The 16,665-nt window shown below is 48.9% G+C and overlaps 1 protein-coding gene across 1 annotated transcript in view; it reads right to left on the bottom strand.

The window, feature by feature from the left end:
• The window catches only part of LOC148515315 (solute carrier family 22 member 6-B-like), a 104,946-nt gene that overhangs the window by 25,060 nt on the left and 63,221 nt on the right, over positions 1 to 16,665 (bottom strand). Inside the window, exon 7 of the mRNA XM_088480130.1 lies at positions 1,728 to 1,942. Coding sequence (XP_088336256.1) covers positions 1,728 to 1,942 — 215 coding nt within the window. The remainder of the gene's footprint in view (positions 1 to 1,727; positions 1,943 to 16,665) is intronic.

Here is a 16,665-nt window from a genome sequence, read left to right as displayed (position 1 = left end):
ACACACACACGCACACACACTCCTCCTACCACACACACACACAGGAGAATAGCCAGCACTAGCGGTGTAACTAGGTATTTGAAGGCCCCATAGCAAAAGTTGGTGAAATATGTATACAACACATGTAACATTGACATTGTCCCATAGCAGCTGCACCCCTTGCACCTATTGTAGTTACGCCCATGGCCAGCACCTCCTTCTACCCACACGCACACATGCCAGCACCTTCTCCTACCACACACACACACACCAGCACCTCCTCCTGGGCACACACACCAATCCGGAATTTTTGTGTAGCCCCTCCCGGAAGTGTGTCCGGATCTCTCGCATCCCACCGGCTTTCAAGCAGCTCCGTATGGAGGGGGCAGTGCTAAATCATGCGAGAATGTGTCATGTAGCCCCGCCCCCTCCTCGCCGTCCTACGATTCGTGTCAGTTTACTATGATGGTGTACGGAAATGGCCAGCTGCATCTCCTCTCCGGGCTTCTACCAGAGAGGGGATATAAAAAATCGGCATGTATGGTGTTAGATGCAGAGTCATTAACAGTATACAATGATCCACAAACGTCTCCAATACATAAAGCACCTTGGAAAGAGCGCAGAGTGGAAGATTGTCTTCAGCTCCTTGTTCACCAGGCAATAGGGGTAATCTGTGATGTGGCTGATCTCAGTCACTGATTGGCTGGGAGCATGATGCACAGTGATGATGTTATCACGCAGTGCACTCCTAGCCTATTAGTGACTGAGAGCAACTGCATTATGGAACGCCTTCTATTCTATGGGCAGCAGGGGAAGCCTGAGAGGACCAGAACTGAGAAGGTAAGTATTACCCCACTGCACCCGGCCTATAATAACTGGGATTTAATGATTTTAATCCCGGGTATTTTTGGGACTCAAAAATGGGATCGGCTTCCCTAATCATGATGGCAAATGCCCAAAAAGGGTTAAAGGATAACTTATACCTATACCTTCCCTTCTCCTGGAAGCTGCTAAATTAACTTCATAGATCTGCATATTGTTGCATAATTCTTCACTTATTCTTCTAAAGGTCACATTTAATTGTTAATTTTCAGAATGTTGCCACTAGATGGTGGTGTTTTAAAGACACTAAAATAATGAAAGCAGATACCCCCTCTCCATAAACTTCAATTTTAAATGTATTAATTAATCCTATTACACAGCCACTGAGATTTATATTGAGACATCCACTCTGCAACATCGGACTCAGATCAGTATTCTATCGAAGCTCTGAGGAACTCCATGGTTGTGTAGCTAAGAGGTGGGAGCCTTAACAACTGCTTACAGGATCGCAGTCACAGGCTGTGACACGCCCCCGAAGTGGCCATGACGCCTGCATTTGAGTCGCCTTCCCTCCATTACCACCCGTAAACAGTCAGGGACTGGGCGAATAAATCCTCTCTGCGACCAATGTCGCAAAACTGTCATGGCACATACGCAGTGCGACTCCAACGCATGCGCTGTAGTAAAAACATTGGCCATTTGTGAAAACATCAGCATCAGCATTGCATCCTTCTATCAATCAGGCCGTATGTACCCACTCTCATGTTATAACACAAAGGTTTACCATAGCCAAGCAGGGAACAATTCTGCGGAGACTTCCCACCTTGTACCAGGTTTTGTTAGCTACCAGAGTTCCCCACAAATAAATGACCATGAAATCATTGTAGTATTATAGATAAAGTGAATTCTAATAACATGACACCTACCTGAAGGAATTGCCAAACTGCACAGTATGAGGACCCCAGAAAGGATAAGGAAAAAGGAAACGGAGAAACGTCTGCCGATATAAGTTGCCATAACTGTACTCAGTATTCTGAGTGGGAGCTCTGTGCAGCCAAACACCACCTGTACAAGATATATACTGAGCCCAAACCGCTGGACATCCATAGCAAGAGCAAAGAAGCAGAAACTACCGGAGAACCTGGAGTGAGGGAAATGGTAGAGGGAAGTGAAAACACTTGGAATAAACTCTATCAACAAAAAAATATAAGTAAAAAACTAAGGCAAAAAATAAAAATCGATATTCGGCTGTATGGGCGATATAGTACTGACCTCCCCCTCTGTACAATGTGAAAGAATATAGACCCAGGCCTTCCCACATACAGGAGTCTATGAATTAAATTCAGGCTTCTTGTTTGTAGCCTAAATAGAAGATGTGTGTCCAGCTGGGATCCGTTCAAAATCCGGACAGTCAGGATGCCAGGGCTTAGAATCCCGGCACCGGCATCATGACAGTAAGTACTGGGGTAAGGGGGAGGGTTAGGCACTAAGGGGGAGGGTTAGGCACTAAGGGGGAGGGTTAGGTTTAGGGTGCCGGGAGAAAGAGGTTAGGTTTAGGCACTAGGAGGGGAGGTCAGGTTTAGGCACCAGGGATGGAGGGTTAGTGTACTGACCGACAAGTGTTGGTATCCTAACCCTGTCGAGATGCCGGCGTCGGAATTCTTCCTGCCAGGGTCCTGAGCACCCGCATCCCGTACCCACCTCGTCCAGCTATCCTCCAAGACAGCAAATGAGAAAAATAATCTCCCTTCGCAAAACATCCCGCTACTTCCCCGCATTCATTGATTAACATCGTATGGGTGTAGTTTTGCTATTAAAACCGCGACGGACAGCTCTTCTGAGCTGTCCTTTGTGGTGTGAGGACTTCCAGGTTTATGACACAGGAGTCCTTCTGCGCATGCGTGCCCATCGGCAAGTGTAAGCTAGATCTGTGGAAGACACTGGGAGGGATCCTGTTGGATCCCTCTTGGGCAGTGATGCAAAAAGATACCCATTAAGCAACGCCATCTATAGTTTAAATCCGAAAGTGAAACTTTCTGGAGCTTGTTACATATGGGGAATGCGGTCAGACTTCCGGAAATGGCAGTTTTCAGAGGATTCACCACATATCAGGGATCCCATCCATACTGAGTAAAAAGCAAAGAGAGAAATACAGTGTATATTGTATGTACTGTAGTATGTACTAAGAATACATTGGTATGGACAGATACAGTATACTACTCATTTTCAGGCTAATCACAATCAAATATGTGTTGTCACATTCAAGTAACTAAGAATAAGAACCCTTTTACCAAACAAAGCTGAGCACAATTTCATCTATATTTTATTGCCAAAATGATGAACATTTGCACATGTTGCATCTCTTTGAATTCATGGAGAATATGTGACTGGGGGCAACCGGTTATCAGATTGGTGGAAACCAGGAAATCTTGAATGGGACAATTCATATTTGGTTTACATACATACATAGGGCCTGATGCTGAGTCTGACACAACGTGCTAATGTGAGTATCCATAGGGATAATGGACCATTATGGCTTCAGGCGGGAAGCCCACTGTTTCTCCGACCACAGCAGCAGTCATCATCATTAGTGCTAGCACCAGTCCCAGGCTAGGAGCAAGAGATCTGTCAGGAAGAGGCCTACCTTCCCCGTACACACAACTCAGGATCGTACAGAAGTACAGCTACACCCCCACCAGACAGATCTCCTGCGTGTGACTGCAACACTGCCGCCCAGTTGCTGGCTGGATACACCCATTTCACACAAAGGGGCATATTTATCACCTTCCGCACAGTGATCTCACTAAGTGAAAAAAATTGTGGGTCCCAGGGACCCCTCTCTTTAAAAAATTGGGGTCCTACTCCACAGTTTCTGGGTCCCATCACATTTTATGGTGGGTGAGGGCAGGCAGCAGTTGGGACAGTGCTGGGGGCAGGTATTAGTTGGGGTAGAGCTGGGAGTATAGGCAGGGAGAAGTTGGGGTAAAGCTGGGGGTAGAGGGGAGTAAGGGCAGGGGTAGGTGCAGACAGCAGTTATGACAGTGCTGGGGGGCAAGGAGGGGGCTAGGGAGGGAACAATGATAGAAAGCAGCACTGGGGGGTAAGAAGGTTAGGGGTATGCAGTACTGGGGGAATGGAGTGGGCAAAGGTAGCTAGGGCAGTACTGGGGGCAAGGAGGGGGCTAGGGTCAGGCATTGCTGGTGGTAGGGAGGGAGCAAGGGGAGAAAGCAGTCAGAAAGTAAAGGGGAATTAGTGAGAGAGAGAGAGAAGAGTACTGTGAGACTGAAGCACAAAGAGGAGTGCTGTGCAGACAGGTGTACTGAGCTTCCTACCTTAGGTCTGTTCAACAATCTTGTCAGCGTGCGGAATGGAGTGGTGCCGCTGTTGTGGGCCCGGGAGTGTGTGACCCGGACTTCCTGTGGTCACCATGCTGTGCTCTGCTCCCGGCTCTGACCTGCTGAGTTCAGGGCCTGATTCAGACCTGTTCGCGAGCGCTGAGCGCTCGCAAGCGGGTCAATGTTGGGCCAGTGCGCATGCGCACGACGGACCCGGCTCCGTCGTGCGCATGCGCGAGACCCGGATATCGACGGGCAAGCCGTCGCTATGGGTCTCGCTACAAAGGGGGCGTGCTGTCGATGGTGAGTGACGGCACGCCCACCAAAGGGGGCGTGGCTGGCCAGACGGGCAAGCCGTCGCTATGGGTCTCGCTACAAAGGGGGCGTGCTGTCGATGGTGAGTGACAGCACGCCCACCACCGGGTGCGTGGCTGGCCAGACGGAGGAGTTCCCATGGGAACGCCTACCGTCTGGGGCCGGCCTCACTGACATCACAAGTCAGAGCCAAAAGCACTCCAGGGCTTGTGGCAGACGAGACCCTACCACAAGGGTCTCGTCGCAAGCACCGATGGTCGCGATGGTCTTGACCATCGCAACCATCTTTTTGGCCGCTCGCCCAACAGCTTTGCGAGCGGCCAGGAGGCCGCTCTAAAATCAGGAAGGACAGCCCTGATTCAGAGCGAGCGCTCTGTTAGAGCGTCCGGCTCTGAATCAGGGCCTCAGTTCAGCCTGAGAGCGGGGGCGGGGTTGCAGAGCTACAAACGCTGCCTTGCTGCTGTGCAGTGGGCGAGGCTTGGCATTCCACCGACGTTGCCGCTGCTCCCGGGGAGTGGGCGGAGCCGGGATGGTGGGGCAGCCGATGTCCGTGGTTAGCTCCGCTCCCGGCTCTCACCTGCTCTGAGTGCGCTGCTGTGGGCCCGGGAGTGTGTGACCCGGACATGCTGCGCTAAGTGCTCTGCTCCCGGCTCTGACTTGCTCAGAGTTCAGCCTGGGAGCAGGAGCGGGGTTGCAGGGCTACAGACGCTGCCTTGCTGCTGCTGCTGCTCCTGTACAGTGGGCGGGGCTTGGTATTCCACGGACGTTGCCCCTGCTCCCGGGGAGTGGGCGGGGACGTGGTGGTGGGGCGGCCGATGTCCGTGGTTAGCGACTGTGAGGGCTGGAGGGGAGGGAACTAGTTGAGGAGTTGCCGGCGGCTTTTGGGTGAGGAGACGCCACCTATAGCAATTGGCTGCTACGCCGCTGCACATAGCGGGTCCTACAGGACCCGCTTAGTTTTAAAATCGGGTCCCCAAGTACCTGTAGCGCGTAAAAACGCGCTATAGCGCGTATTTTGCGAACCCTGCCGCATCTCAGATGTGGATGGGATATGGTAAATTCGGCCTAATTTCGCAATGCGATATATGAGTACATCGCAAGGATGTATCAAATATCGCACAGAGGGACAGAGCTTGCGAGAAAGCTTTGTCCCTGTAAATCTGTCCCCCGCACAAAAAATACCCTGGGAGTGTGAACGCGAATGCACTGCCAACTCCCCCCCCCCACCTCCCCCGTGACCGCTTGTCCCCCTCCACGACTATACTCCCACCGCCACGGTCTGCCCAACTCTTGCCCACTAAGCTGATACTTAACTGCACGGTGATCCGGTGAGCTCCTCTGTGACTCCGGTCAGCTGATCTCCATGCTCCTGCCCTGTGACCCCATCTGAACTGAGATGCCGGTTTACAGTACAAGTCAGATGCCGGAATCACAGAGCAGGATCCCGGCAATCAGCTGACCGAAGTCACAGAAGAGCTCACCCAATCACCAGTCCCCTGGGTGCAAGTGTTTTTTTTTCTTAAAAAAATAAATATATATATATTTTACTGTAATCATCTTGTGTTCTATTTAGACACACAAATCTGATAACAGGCACCGGCTCCAAGCTCTACTCTGCCTGTCAGAGCAGAGCAGGAGTCAGTGAAACGGGGGAAACCCCTAATAACAGCGTTTTTATCACTGGCCTTCCCCAGGTACTTTTTACAATTCAAATTTAGTAAATCTGAGCAGATCGCAATTCTCATTACAATTATGGAAAATACGATCTCCTTACTAAACAAAAATGTATAATTAGGGGTATATTCATCACCGGATAGCCATTGATGATTAAGTATCTCACTGCAGGGAATACTTATCATCGAAGCAATTCAGCATTGCTTCGGTACAAAGACAGCTGCTCCAAAAAGTAGCTATCCCCATGATTAATAACACTGGCCCTGATTCAGACCCACTCGCGAGCAGCTGTCCGCTCGCAAGTGGGTCGATGTTGTGCACTGCGCATGCGCACGACGGCGGGAGCTCCGTCGTGCGCATGCGCCAGACATGACGAGCGAAGGACTTTCCTTCGCTCGTTGTGTCTGATCAAAGGGGGCGTGCTGTCGATGTTGATTGACAGCACGCCCCCTTTGGTGGGCGTGCCGGGGGCGTGCTTCCCTGACAGGGGCGTTCCCAAGGGAACGCCTACCGTCAGAAGCCGGCCCACTGACATCACTAGTGATGTCAGTGGGAGTGATTTTGGCTCTGATAGAGCCAAAATCATTCCGGGCCTTGCGGTTGAAAACCTCAACCGCAGGCTCCGGCTCGCAGTGGCGATGGTCGCGATGGTCACGACCATCGCGGCCATCAAACTGCACGCTCGTATAGGCTGTGGGTGGTGACCCACAGCTATACGAGCGTCCAGGAGGACGCTCCAGAATTATGGAGGGCGGCCCTCATTCAGAGCGTGCGCTCTGCTCAAAGCGTACGGCTCTGAATGAGGGCCACTGTTACTTCATGCATGACGTCACACATGCGCATAGCTGCTGAGGGGCAGTGAGAAGGCGGCTCAGGGATCCGCTCGGATCCCTCTTCGCAACCCCAGATCTCCTTCCCATAGGACGGAGTGTGGCTCCGATAACCAGCACCATATGAAGATTGCAAATTCCAAAAACGTTTGCAGGGTTTGTTGAATATTAGGCAGTCCTATAAGACCTGTAATAATGAATGGACCGTTACATAAAATATGCGCAACCTAGGTTTTCTGCATGTGTAACGGGCCATTTAAGCGATGATGAATAGGCCCCTTAGGGTTTGGAGGAGAATTTTGTGAATTCTCCTACAATTGCCCTTTAGTACAATTAGGTGAAAACACCCATTTTCACATTATTTTAGTAAAACTAATATTGAGAAATATGCCCGAAAGAGAGAGGTACAGCCAAGATCCCACTCTGAATCGGCTTGGAGATGATGTGTAAATTCGCTTCTGCACATGCCCAGTTTGCCAAAACGTGCTATTTGCGGCTGTATAACATGCTGCGTCAGAATCAGGCCCATGATAATCTAGCCCTAAAGGGGCAGACTAGATGGGCCAAATCTGCGAGTGAGTACCAGGTTATAATTAGCACATATTTTATGGTGCCTCATGCCCCATCCCCTACACCAGTGTTGGCTAACCTTGACACTCCAGCTGTTATGGAACTACATAACCCAGCATGCACTGCTACAGTTTTGCTATTAGGGCATGCTAAAACTGTGGCAGGGCATGCTGGGATATATAGTTCCACAACAGCTGGAGTGTCAAGGTTAGCTAACACTGCCCTACACACACACAGGCACAAACACACACACAGTGGTTCTAGGGTTTTTCAACCCCCTCTGCATTTTACATCTGTATAAAATTAATATATTGAAGTGATTCTATCCAGATTGAGCCAATAGTTAAATGTCTATGATGTAAATAATATATGACATACATTATTAATATACAAAATAAAGAGAAAAATAGAAACAATGATCATTAGTGAGCATGATAGCACAGTTCAACTCTATGCAATCGAACACAGGCTCGCCCTATGTGCTTTTGTACAGAACATTGACTTTTAGTACATAGGGAGCTCATATGTATCAGTACAGACTGAGCAAACTTCATTGTTTCTGCACATTTTTGTTGTCAAAAAATCTTTGTTCACTATAAATAATTGATTAGATCTGCTGACTGCATGCAGAGGCTTGCACAGGCAGGGGGAAGACGGTGGACTGAGTGAGGGGGAACACACCTTGTTCTGCAAGACTTCATTTTTTTTACATATTTCAGAATGTTCCTTATGCGGTTTTCGGAAAAAAATACAGCGACTAAGAGACCGCGCATGCGCTGACCGACCACCGCTACTACCCCCCACCGACGTTAAGCCCCGCCCCCAGCGCTAAGCCCCGCCCCCCACGATCGCGGACCCCCGAGACCCCCCCACCCCCCGCGACCCCCCCTCCCTTCATTACACTTACCTGCATCCTCCTGGCCTCCGGTGATCTGTCATTAGCGTAACTGTAACAACATGCTGTAGCGTGTTGATACAGTGTGTCCGGGGCCCTATTTGGAAGATTGCGGAGAACATCTTGGGACAAAAGGTGAGTTTTGGATCTTTTTTTACAGGTACTTCCATTGGATACTTTACGTTGAGAAGGGGACATGAACATCTGGGAGAAGGTGAGTATTTATTTTCACGGTGTGTGTGTCTTGTGTTTTTTTTACACATTTCTTTACAGGTGAACTACAGGTACCAGCGGGCCCTTAATGTCCCGCATGCTGGTACTTATGGTTCTCCAAGTACCAGCATGCGGGGGAGGCTTGCTGGGACCTGTAGTTCCACTGTAAAGACAATATTGTTAATTCTATTTTTAACACTACACATACACTCGAGTTTGCTAGCTCTCCTGAGTTTTGCGAGTGAGATGAGAGAAATCTTTCTGTAACTCACCCGACTTTGCCTTTAGTAAATTTGCGATTTGAAAAACATGCCTCATCTCACCCGAGATTGCAATCTCACCCAAACTCGATTCTTAGTAAATTTACCCCATTAGAGTGACAATTAGAGGTCTATTTACTAAGCAGTGTTAGGAGACAGAGTGAAAAGTGATAAGGTGCCAGCCAATCAGCTCCTAACTGCCATCTCACAGGCTGTGTTTGAAAAATGACAGTTGGGAGCTGATTGGCTGGCATCTTATCACTTTTCACTCGGTCTACTAACAGCGCTTAGTAAATAGACCCCCTAGTCAGCATGACTACCAGAGAGAAAGGCGCACATGTCACAGGTTAGAACTGTCACTGAGCTCTAGCAGGTCCTAGTTACCACCTGCAACAGCCATGAAGGGAGGGAGATGCTATGATGTTGGCAGGTGAGCTTACCCAATACAGCTATAGGGGCCTATTCATCATCACTTAAGTTTTACAAAAGCAGGTGACAATGAACAAGTCATTGGGCCATTGATCAAGAAGATAAAGCAGGAAATATCACAGATATCTCCCACTTACCTTCCTTCTGCGGAATGGCCTGCTGTCCCCATACACTAGTATCACAGATATCTCCTACTTACCTTCCTTCTGTGGAATGGCCCACTGTCCCCATACACTAGTATCACAGATATCTCCTACTTACCTTCCTTCTGTGGAATGGCCCGCTGTCCCCATACACTAGTATCACAGATATCTCCCACTTACCTTCCTTCTGTGGAATGGCCCGCTGTCCCCATACACTAGTATCACAGATATCTCCTACTTATCTTCCTTTTGCGGAATGGCCCGCTGTCCCCATACACTAGTATCACAGATATCTCCTATTTACCTTCCTCTTGCGGAATGGCCCGCTGTCCCTATATACTAGTATCACAGACATCTCCTATTTACCTTCCTCTTGCGGAATGGCCCGCTGTCCCCATACACTAGTATTACAGATACCTCCTACTTACCTACCTTTTGCAGAATGGCCCACTGTCCCCATACACTAGTATCACAGATATCTCCTACTTACCTTCCTTTTGTCGGAATGGCCCGCTGTCCCCATACACTAGTATCACAGATATCTCCTACTTATCTTCCTTCTGTGGAATGGCCTGCTGTCCCCATACACTAGTATCACAGATATCTCCTACTTACCTTCCTTCTGTGGAATGGCCCACTGTCCCCATACACTAGTATCACAGATATCTCCTACTTACCTTCATTCTGTGGAAGGGCCCGCTGTCCCCATACACTAGTATCACAGATATCTCCTACTTACCTTCCTTCTGTGGAATGGCCTGCTGTCCCCATACATTAGTATCACAGATATCTCCTACTTACCTTCCTTCTGTGAAATGGCCCGCTGTCCCCATACACTAGTATCACAGATATCTCCTATTTGCCTTCCTCTTGCGGAATGGCCCGCTGTCCCCATACACTAGTATCACAGATATCTCCTATTTACCTTCCTCTTGCGGAATGGCCCGCTGTCCCCATACACTAGTATCACAGATATCTCCTATTTACCTTCCTCTTGCGGAATGGCCCGCTGTCCCCATACACTAGTATCACAGATATCTCCTACTTACCTTCCTTTTGCAGAATGGCCCGCTGTCCCCATACACTAGTATCACAGATATCTCCTACTTACCTTCCTTTTGTCGGAATGGCCCGCTGTCCCCATACACTAGTATCACAGATATCTCCTACTTACCTTCCTTCTGTAGAATGGCCCGCTGTCCCCATACACTAGTATCACAGATATCTCCTACTTACCTTCCTATTGTCGGAATAGCCTGCTGTCCCCATACACTAGTATCACAGATATCTCCTACTTACCTTCCTTCTGTGGAATGGCCCACTGTCCCCATACACTAGTATCACAGATATCTCCTATTTACCTTACTATTGCGGAATGGCCCGCTGTCCCCATACACTAGTATCACAGATATCTCCTATTTACCTTCCTCTTGCGGAATGGCCTGCTGTCCCCAAACACTAGTATCACAGATATCTCCTACTTACCTTCCTTTTGCAGAATGGCCCGCTGTCCCCATACATTAGTATCACAGATATCTCCTACTTACCTTCCTTTTGTCGGAATGGCCCGCTGTCCCCATACACTAGTATCACAGATATCTCCTACTTACTTTCCTTCTGTGGAATGGCCCGCTGTCCCCATACACTAGTATCACAGATATCTCCTACTTACCTTCCTTCTGTGGAATGGCCCACTGTCCCCATACACTAGTATCACAGATATCTCCTATTTGCCTTCCTCTTGCAGAATGGCTTGCTGTCCCCATACACTAGTATCACAGATATCTCCTATTTACCTTCCTCTTGCGGAATGGCCCGCTGTCCCCATACACTAGTATCACAGATATCTCCTACTTACCTTCCTTTTGCAGAATGGCCCGCTGTCCCCATACACTAGTATCACAGATATCTCCTACTTACCTTCCTTCTGTGGAATGGCCCACTGTCCCCATACACTAGTATCACAGATATCTCCTACTTACCTTCCTTCTGTGGAATGGCCCGCTGTCCCCAAACACTAGTTTCACAGATATCTCCTACTTATCTTCCTTCTGTGGAATGGCCTGCTGTCCCCATACATTAGTATCACAGATATCTCCTACTTACCTTCCTTCTGTGGAATGGCCTGCTGTCCCCATACATTAGTATCACAGATATCTCCTACTTACCTTCCTTCTGTGGAATGGCCCGATGTCCCTACACACTAGTATCATAGATATCTCCTATTTGCCTTCCTTCTGTGGAATGGCCCACTGTCCCCATACACTAGTATCACAGATATCTCCTATTTGCCTTCCTCTTGCAGAATGGCTTGCTGTCCCCATACACTAGTATCACAGATATCTCCTATTTACCTTCCTCTTGCGGAATGGCCCGCTGTCCCCATACACTAGTATCACAGATATCTCCTACTTACCTTCCTTTTGCAGAATGGCCCGCTGTCCCCATACACTAGTAGCACAGATATCTCCTACTTACCTTCCTTCTGTGGAATGGCCCACTGTCCCCATACACTAGTATCACAGATATCTCCTACTTACCTTCCTTCTGTGGAATGGCCCGCTGTCCCCAAACACTAGTTTCACAGATATCTCCTACTTATCTTCCTTCTGTGGAATGGCCTGCTGTCCCCATACATTAGTATCACAGATATCTCCTACTTATCTTCCTTCTGTGGAATGGCCTGCTGTCCCCATACATTAGTATCACAGATATCTCCTACTTACCTTCCTTCTGTGGAATGGCCCGATGTCCCTACACACTATTATCATAGATATCTCCTATTTGCCTTCCTCTTGCGGAATGGCCCGCTGTCCCCGTACACTAGTATCACAGATATCTCCTATTTACCTTCCTCTTGCGGAATGGCCCGCTGTCCCCATACACTAGTATCACAGATATCTCCTACTTACCTTCCTTCTGTGGAATGGCCCACTGTCCCCATACACTAGTATCACAGATATATCCTACTTACCTTCCTTCTGTGGAATGGCCCGCTGTCCCCAAACACTAGTATCACAGATATCTCCTACTTATCTTCCTTCTGTGGAATGGCCTGCTGTCCCCATACATTAGTATCACAGATATCTCCTACTTACCTTCCTTCCTCTTGCGGAATGGCCCGCTGTCCCTACACTCTAGTATCACAGATATCTCCTATTTGCCTTCCTCTTGCGGAATGGCCCGCTGTTCCCGTACACTAGTATCACAGATATCTCCTATTTACCTTCCTCTTGCGGAATGGCCCGCTGTCCCCATACACTAGTATCACAGATATCTTCTACTTACCTTCTTTTTGCAGAATGGCCCGCTGTCCCCATACACTAGTATGGGGACAGAACTCTTCAAGCTCTGAAAATACAATATTGTCTTCAGATGGAGTTTGCTCCCGCTTGCATATCGCAACCCACTCCTTCCCTATGGGAAGGAGGTCAGGGTTGAGAAGAGGGATCCTTTCAAATCCCTCCGCCCCTGTCCGGCTCCTTCCGCTGGACGTTGGGGCTCTTGTGAGTATCCGTGTAGGTCACATGCGCACTACCGTCACTGTTCCGAAAGGAAAAGATTCACTGCTCCGAAAAGGAGCAATGAAACCACTTGCAGGGACAGTTGATTTTGCATCAGCTGTCACCGTGCCGGAGCAATGGTGGTAATTAACATCATGAATAGGCCCCATATTGTGCACAAAATCTCCTATTGTGTATATGCTGACACAAAGTTATTTAGGGGTCTAGTTACTAAGGGGAGAAAAGGGGGAAAAACGCTAAAGGCAGAGAAAATCCCTGTACATATAGCTTCTCAGTATGTACTAAAGGGATTTTCTCTGCCTGCAGCCTGCCAGCGCTAAGTGCAGGCTACAATATCGCACTGCACCTGGGGCACTTAGCGCTGCCATAAACACCTATAGCAGCGCTAAGTGTCCCAGGTATTACTAAGAGGAGATGTCACTTAACGTCAGGTGACTTCTCCAGCGCTGATATCACCTCCTGTAGCTGCCGGTATCTGCTTCTCCTCACTGGAGAAGCAGGACTTCAGCTGTGTCAGGTTGGCCGTTTGTAAATAAAGTTTGTTGGAAAAAAAAAAGTCACTGCTGCTGCCGCCGGTCACACAGGGCTCTAGGGGAAGGGAGTCTCAGCTGTTACCGCTGAGGGGGTAACGTTCCCCCTCCTCGGCTGGTCTATTTTTAGTAGGGGTGTGCGCCGGCCACTTTTCGTGTTTTGTGTTTTGGTTTTGGATCTGGATCTTTCTTCGTGTTTTGGATCTGGATTGGTTTTGCCAAAACCACCCTTCCGTGTTTTGGGTTCTGGGTTTTGTGTTTTGGATCTGTATTTTTTTTTTAAAAAGCATAAAAACAGCTAAAATCACAGAATTTGTAGGTTTTTCTGCTCCTATGCTATTATTAACCTCAATAACCTTAATTTCCACTCATTTCCAGTCTATTCTGAACACCTCACACCTCACAATAGTGTTTTTATGTCCAAAACGTTGCACCGAGGTAGCTGGATGACTATGCTAAGCGACACGAGTGGGCGGCACAAACACGTGACCCATCTAGGCGTGAAACTGCAGTGGCAGACAGGATGGCAGTTTGAAAAACTAGGCCCCAAACTGTACATAATGCAAAGAAAAAAAAGAGGTGCAAGATGGAATTGTCCTTGGGCCCTCCCACCCACCCTTATGTTGTATAAACAGGACATGCACACTTTAACAAACCAATCATTTCAGCGCCAGGGTCTGCCACACAACTGTGGCTGAAATGATTGGTTCGTTTGGGCCCCCACAAAACAAGCTGGCAATTAATGTGTCCCTGCACAAACTGGCTCTATGGAGGCAAGATGTCATCCTCATCCTCCTCATCCACCGATTCCTCACCCTCTTCAGTGTGTACATCCTCATCCTCACAAAGTATTAACTCGTCCCCACTTGAATCCACCACCACAGGTCCCTCTGTACCTTCTGGAGGCTGGTCTCCCTGGAAGAGCTGATAATTCATTTTGATGAACATCATCTTCTCCACATTCTGTGGAAGCAACCTCCTACGCCTTTCGCTGACAAGGTTCCCGGCTGCACTAAACACTCTTTCGGAGTACACACTGGAGGGGGGGCAACTCAGGTAAAATAGAGCCAGTTTGTACAGGGGCCTCCAAATTGCCTCTTTTTCCTGCCAGTACAGGTATGGACTGTCTGCCATGCCTACTTGGATGCTGTCACCGATGTAATCCTCCACCATTCTGTCAATGGTGACAGTATCATATGCAGTGACAGTAGACATGTCAGAAATTGTTGCCAGGTCCTTCAGTCCGGACCAGATGTCCAAACTTGGTCCTGCCTGCCCTGCATCACCGCCAGCGGGTTGCTTAGGATACCTAAGTTTTTTCCTGGCAGCCCCAGTTGCAGGAGAAAATGAAGAAGGAGCCGTTGACGTGTCACGTTCCGCTTCAGCTGACAGTGTGTTCACCAGCAGGTCTTTGCACCTCTGCAGGCTTGTGTCGGCCGGAAAGAGAGACACCACATAGGCTTTAAACCTAGGATCGAGCACGGTGGCCAAAACGTAGTGGTCTGATTTCAACAGATTGACCACCCTGGAATCCTGGCAAAGCGAATGAAGGGCTTCATCCACAAGTCCCACATGCCGAGCGGAATCGCTCCGTCTTAGCTCCTCCTTCACTTTCTCCAGCTGCTTCTGCAAAAGCCTGATGAGGGGAATGACCTGACTCAAGCTGGCAGTGTCTGAACTGACTTCACGTGTGGCAAGTTCGAAGGGCTGGAGAACCTTGCACAACACGGAAATCATTCTCCACTGCGCTTGAGTCAGGTGCATACCCCCTCCTTTGCCTATGTCATAGGTGGATGTATAGGCTTGTATGGCCTTTTGCTGCTCCTCCATCCTCTGAAGCATATAGAGGGTTGAGTTCCACCGCGTCACAACCTCTTGCTTCAGGTGATGGCGGGGCAGGTTCAAGAGTGTTTGCTGGCGCTCCAGTCTTCGGCACGCAGTCGCTGAATGGCGAAAGTGGCCAGAAATTTTTCGGGCCACCCAAAGCGTCTCCTGCACGCCCCTGTCGCTTTTCAGAAAATTCTGCACCACCAAGTTTATTGTGTGAGCAAAACATGGGACGTGCTGGAATTTGCCCAGATGTAATGCCCGCACAATATTGGTGGCGTTGTCAGATATCACAAATCCCCAGGAGAGTCTAAGTGGGGTAAGCCACTGGGCGATGATTTCCCTCAGTTTCTCTAAGAGGTTGTCGGCGGTGTGCCTCTTACTGAAACCGGTGATACACAGCGTAGCCTGCCTTGTAACGAGCTGGCATTTCTGAGATGCTGCTACTGGTGACGCTGCTGCTGTTGCTGCGTAAGGTGATACATCTACCCAGTGGGCTGTCACAGTCATATAGTCCTTAGTCTGCCCTGTTCCACTTGTCCACATGTCCGTGGTTAAGTGGACATTGTGTACAACGGCATTTTTCAGGACACTGAGGACACTTTTTCTGACGTTTCTGTACAGTCTCGGTTTCGCCTGCCTAGTGAAATGGAATCTAGACGGGATTTGGAACCGGGGACACACTACCTCCATCAATTGTCTAAATCCCACTGCACTAATGGCGGATACCGGACGCACGTCTAACACCAACATAGCAGTCAAGGCCTCAGTTATACGTTTTGCTTCACGATGACTGCTGTCGTACTTCATCCTCCTCGCTAAGGACTGTTGGAGGGTCAATTGTTTAGTAAAAGTAGTGGTGTTCCTACTTCCTCTCTGGGATGATGAACGACTCCCAGCAGCAGCAACAGCAGCAGCGGCAGCAGTAGGCGTAGCAATGCAGGATCCTCCGGAGGAATCCCGGATAGGAGAGTCAGTCATGCCAGTGACATGGCCTGCAGGACTACTTCCGATCCTAACTAAGGAGGAAATTGACGAGGAGGGAGTTGACGGTGTGGTTTGCAGGCGCTTGGATACAACAGGACAACGGGATTTAGGTGTCCCTGGACTGCTTACGGTCTTAGCCAAAGTTTCTGAACTTGACAGTAACTTTTTATGAACGCGCTGCAGGTGCCGTATAAGGGAGGATGTTCCTAGGTGGTTGACGTCCCTACCCCTACTTATTTCACCTTTACATATGGTACATATGGCAAGACAGTTGTTGTCCGGATTTGGATAGAAATATTGCCAGACCAAAGAGGTGGAATGTTTGGTCTTCT

This window comes from Taudactylus pleione, unplaced genomic scaffold, assembly GCF_031769625.1.
Source record: "Taudactylus pleione unplaced genomic scaffold, aTauple2 ptg000250l, whole genome shotgun sequence".
NCBI lineage: Eukaryota > Metazoa > Chordata > Amphibia > Anura > Myobatrachidae > Taudactylus > Taudactylus pleione.
The sequence above is the reverse complement of the archived record's forward strand: the minus strand, read 5'-3'. Positions and strand labels throughout refer to the sequence as shown.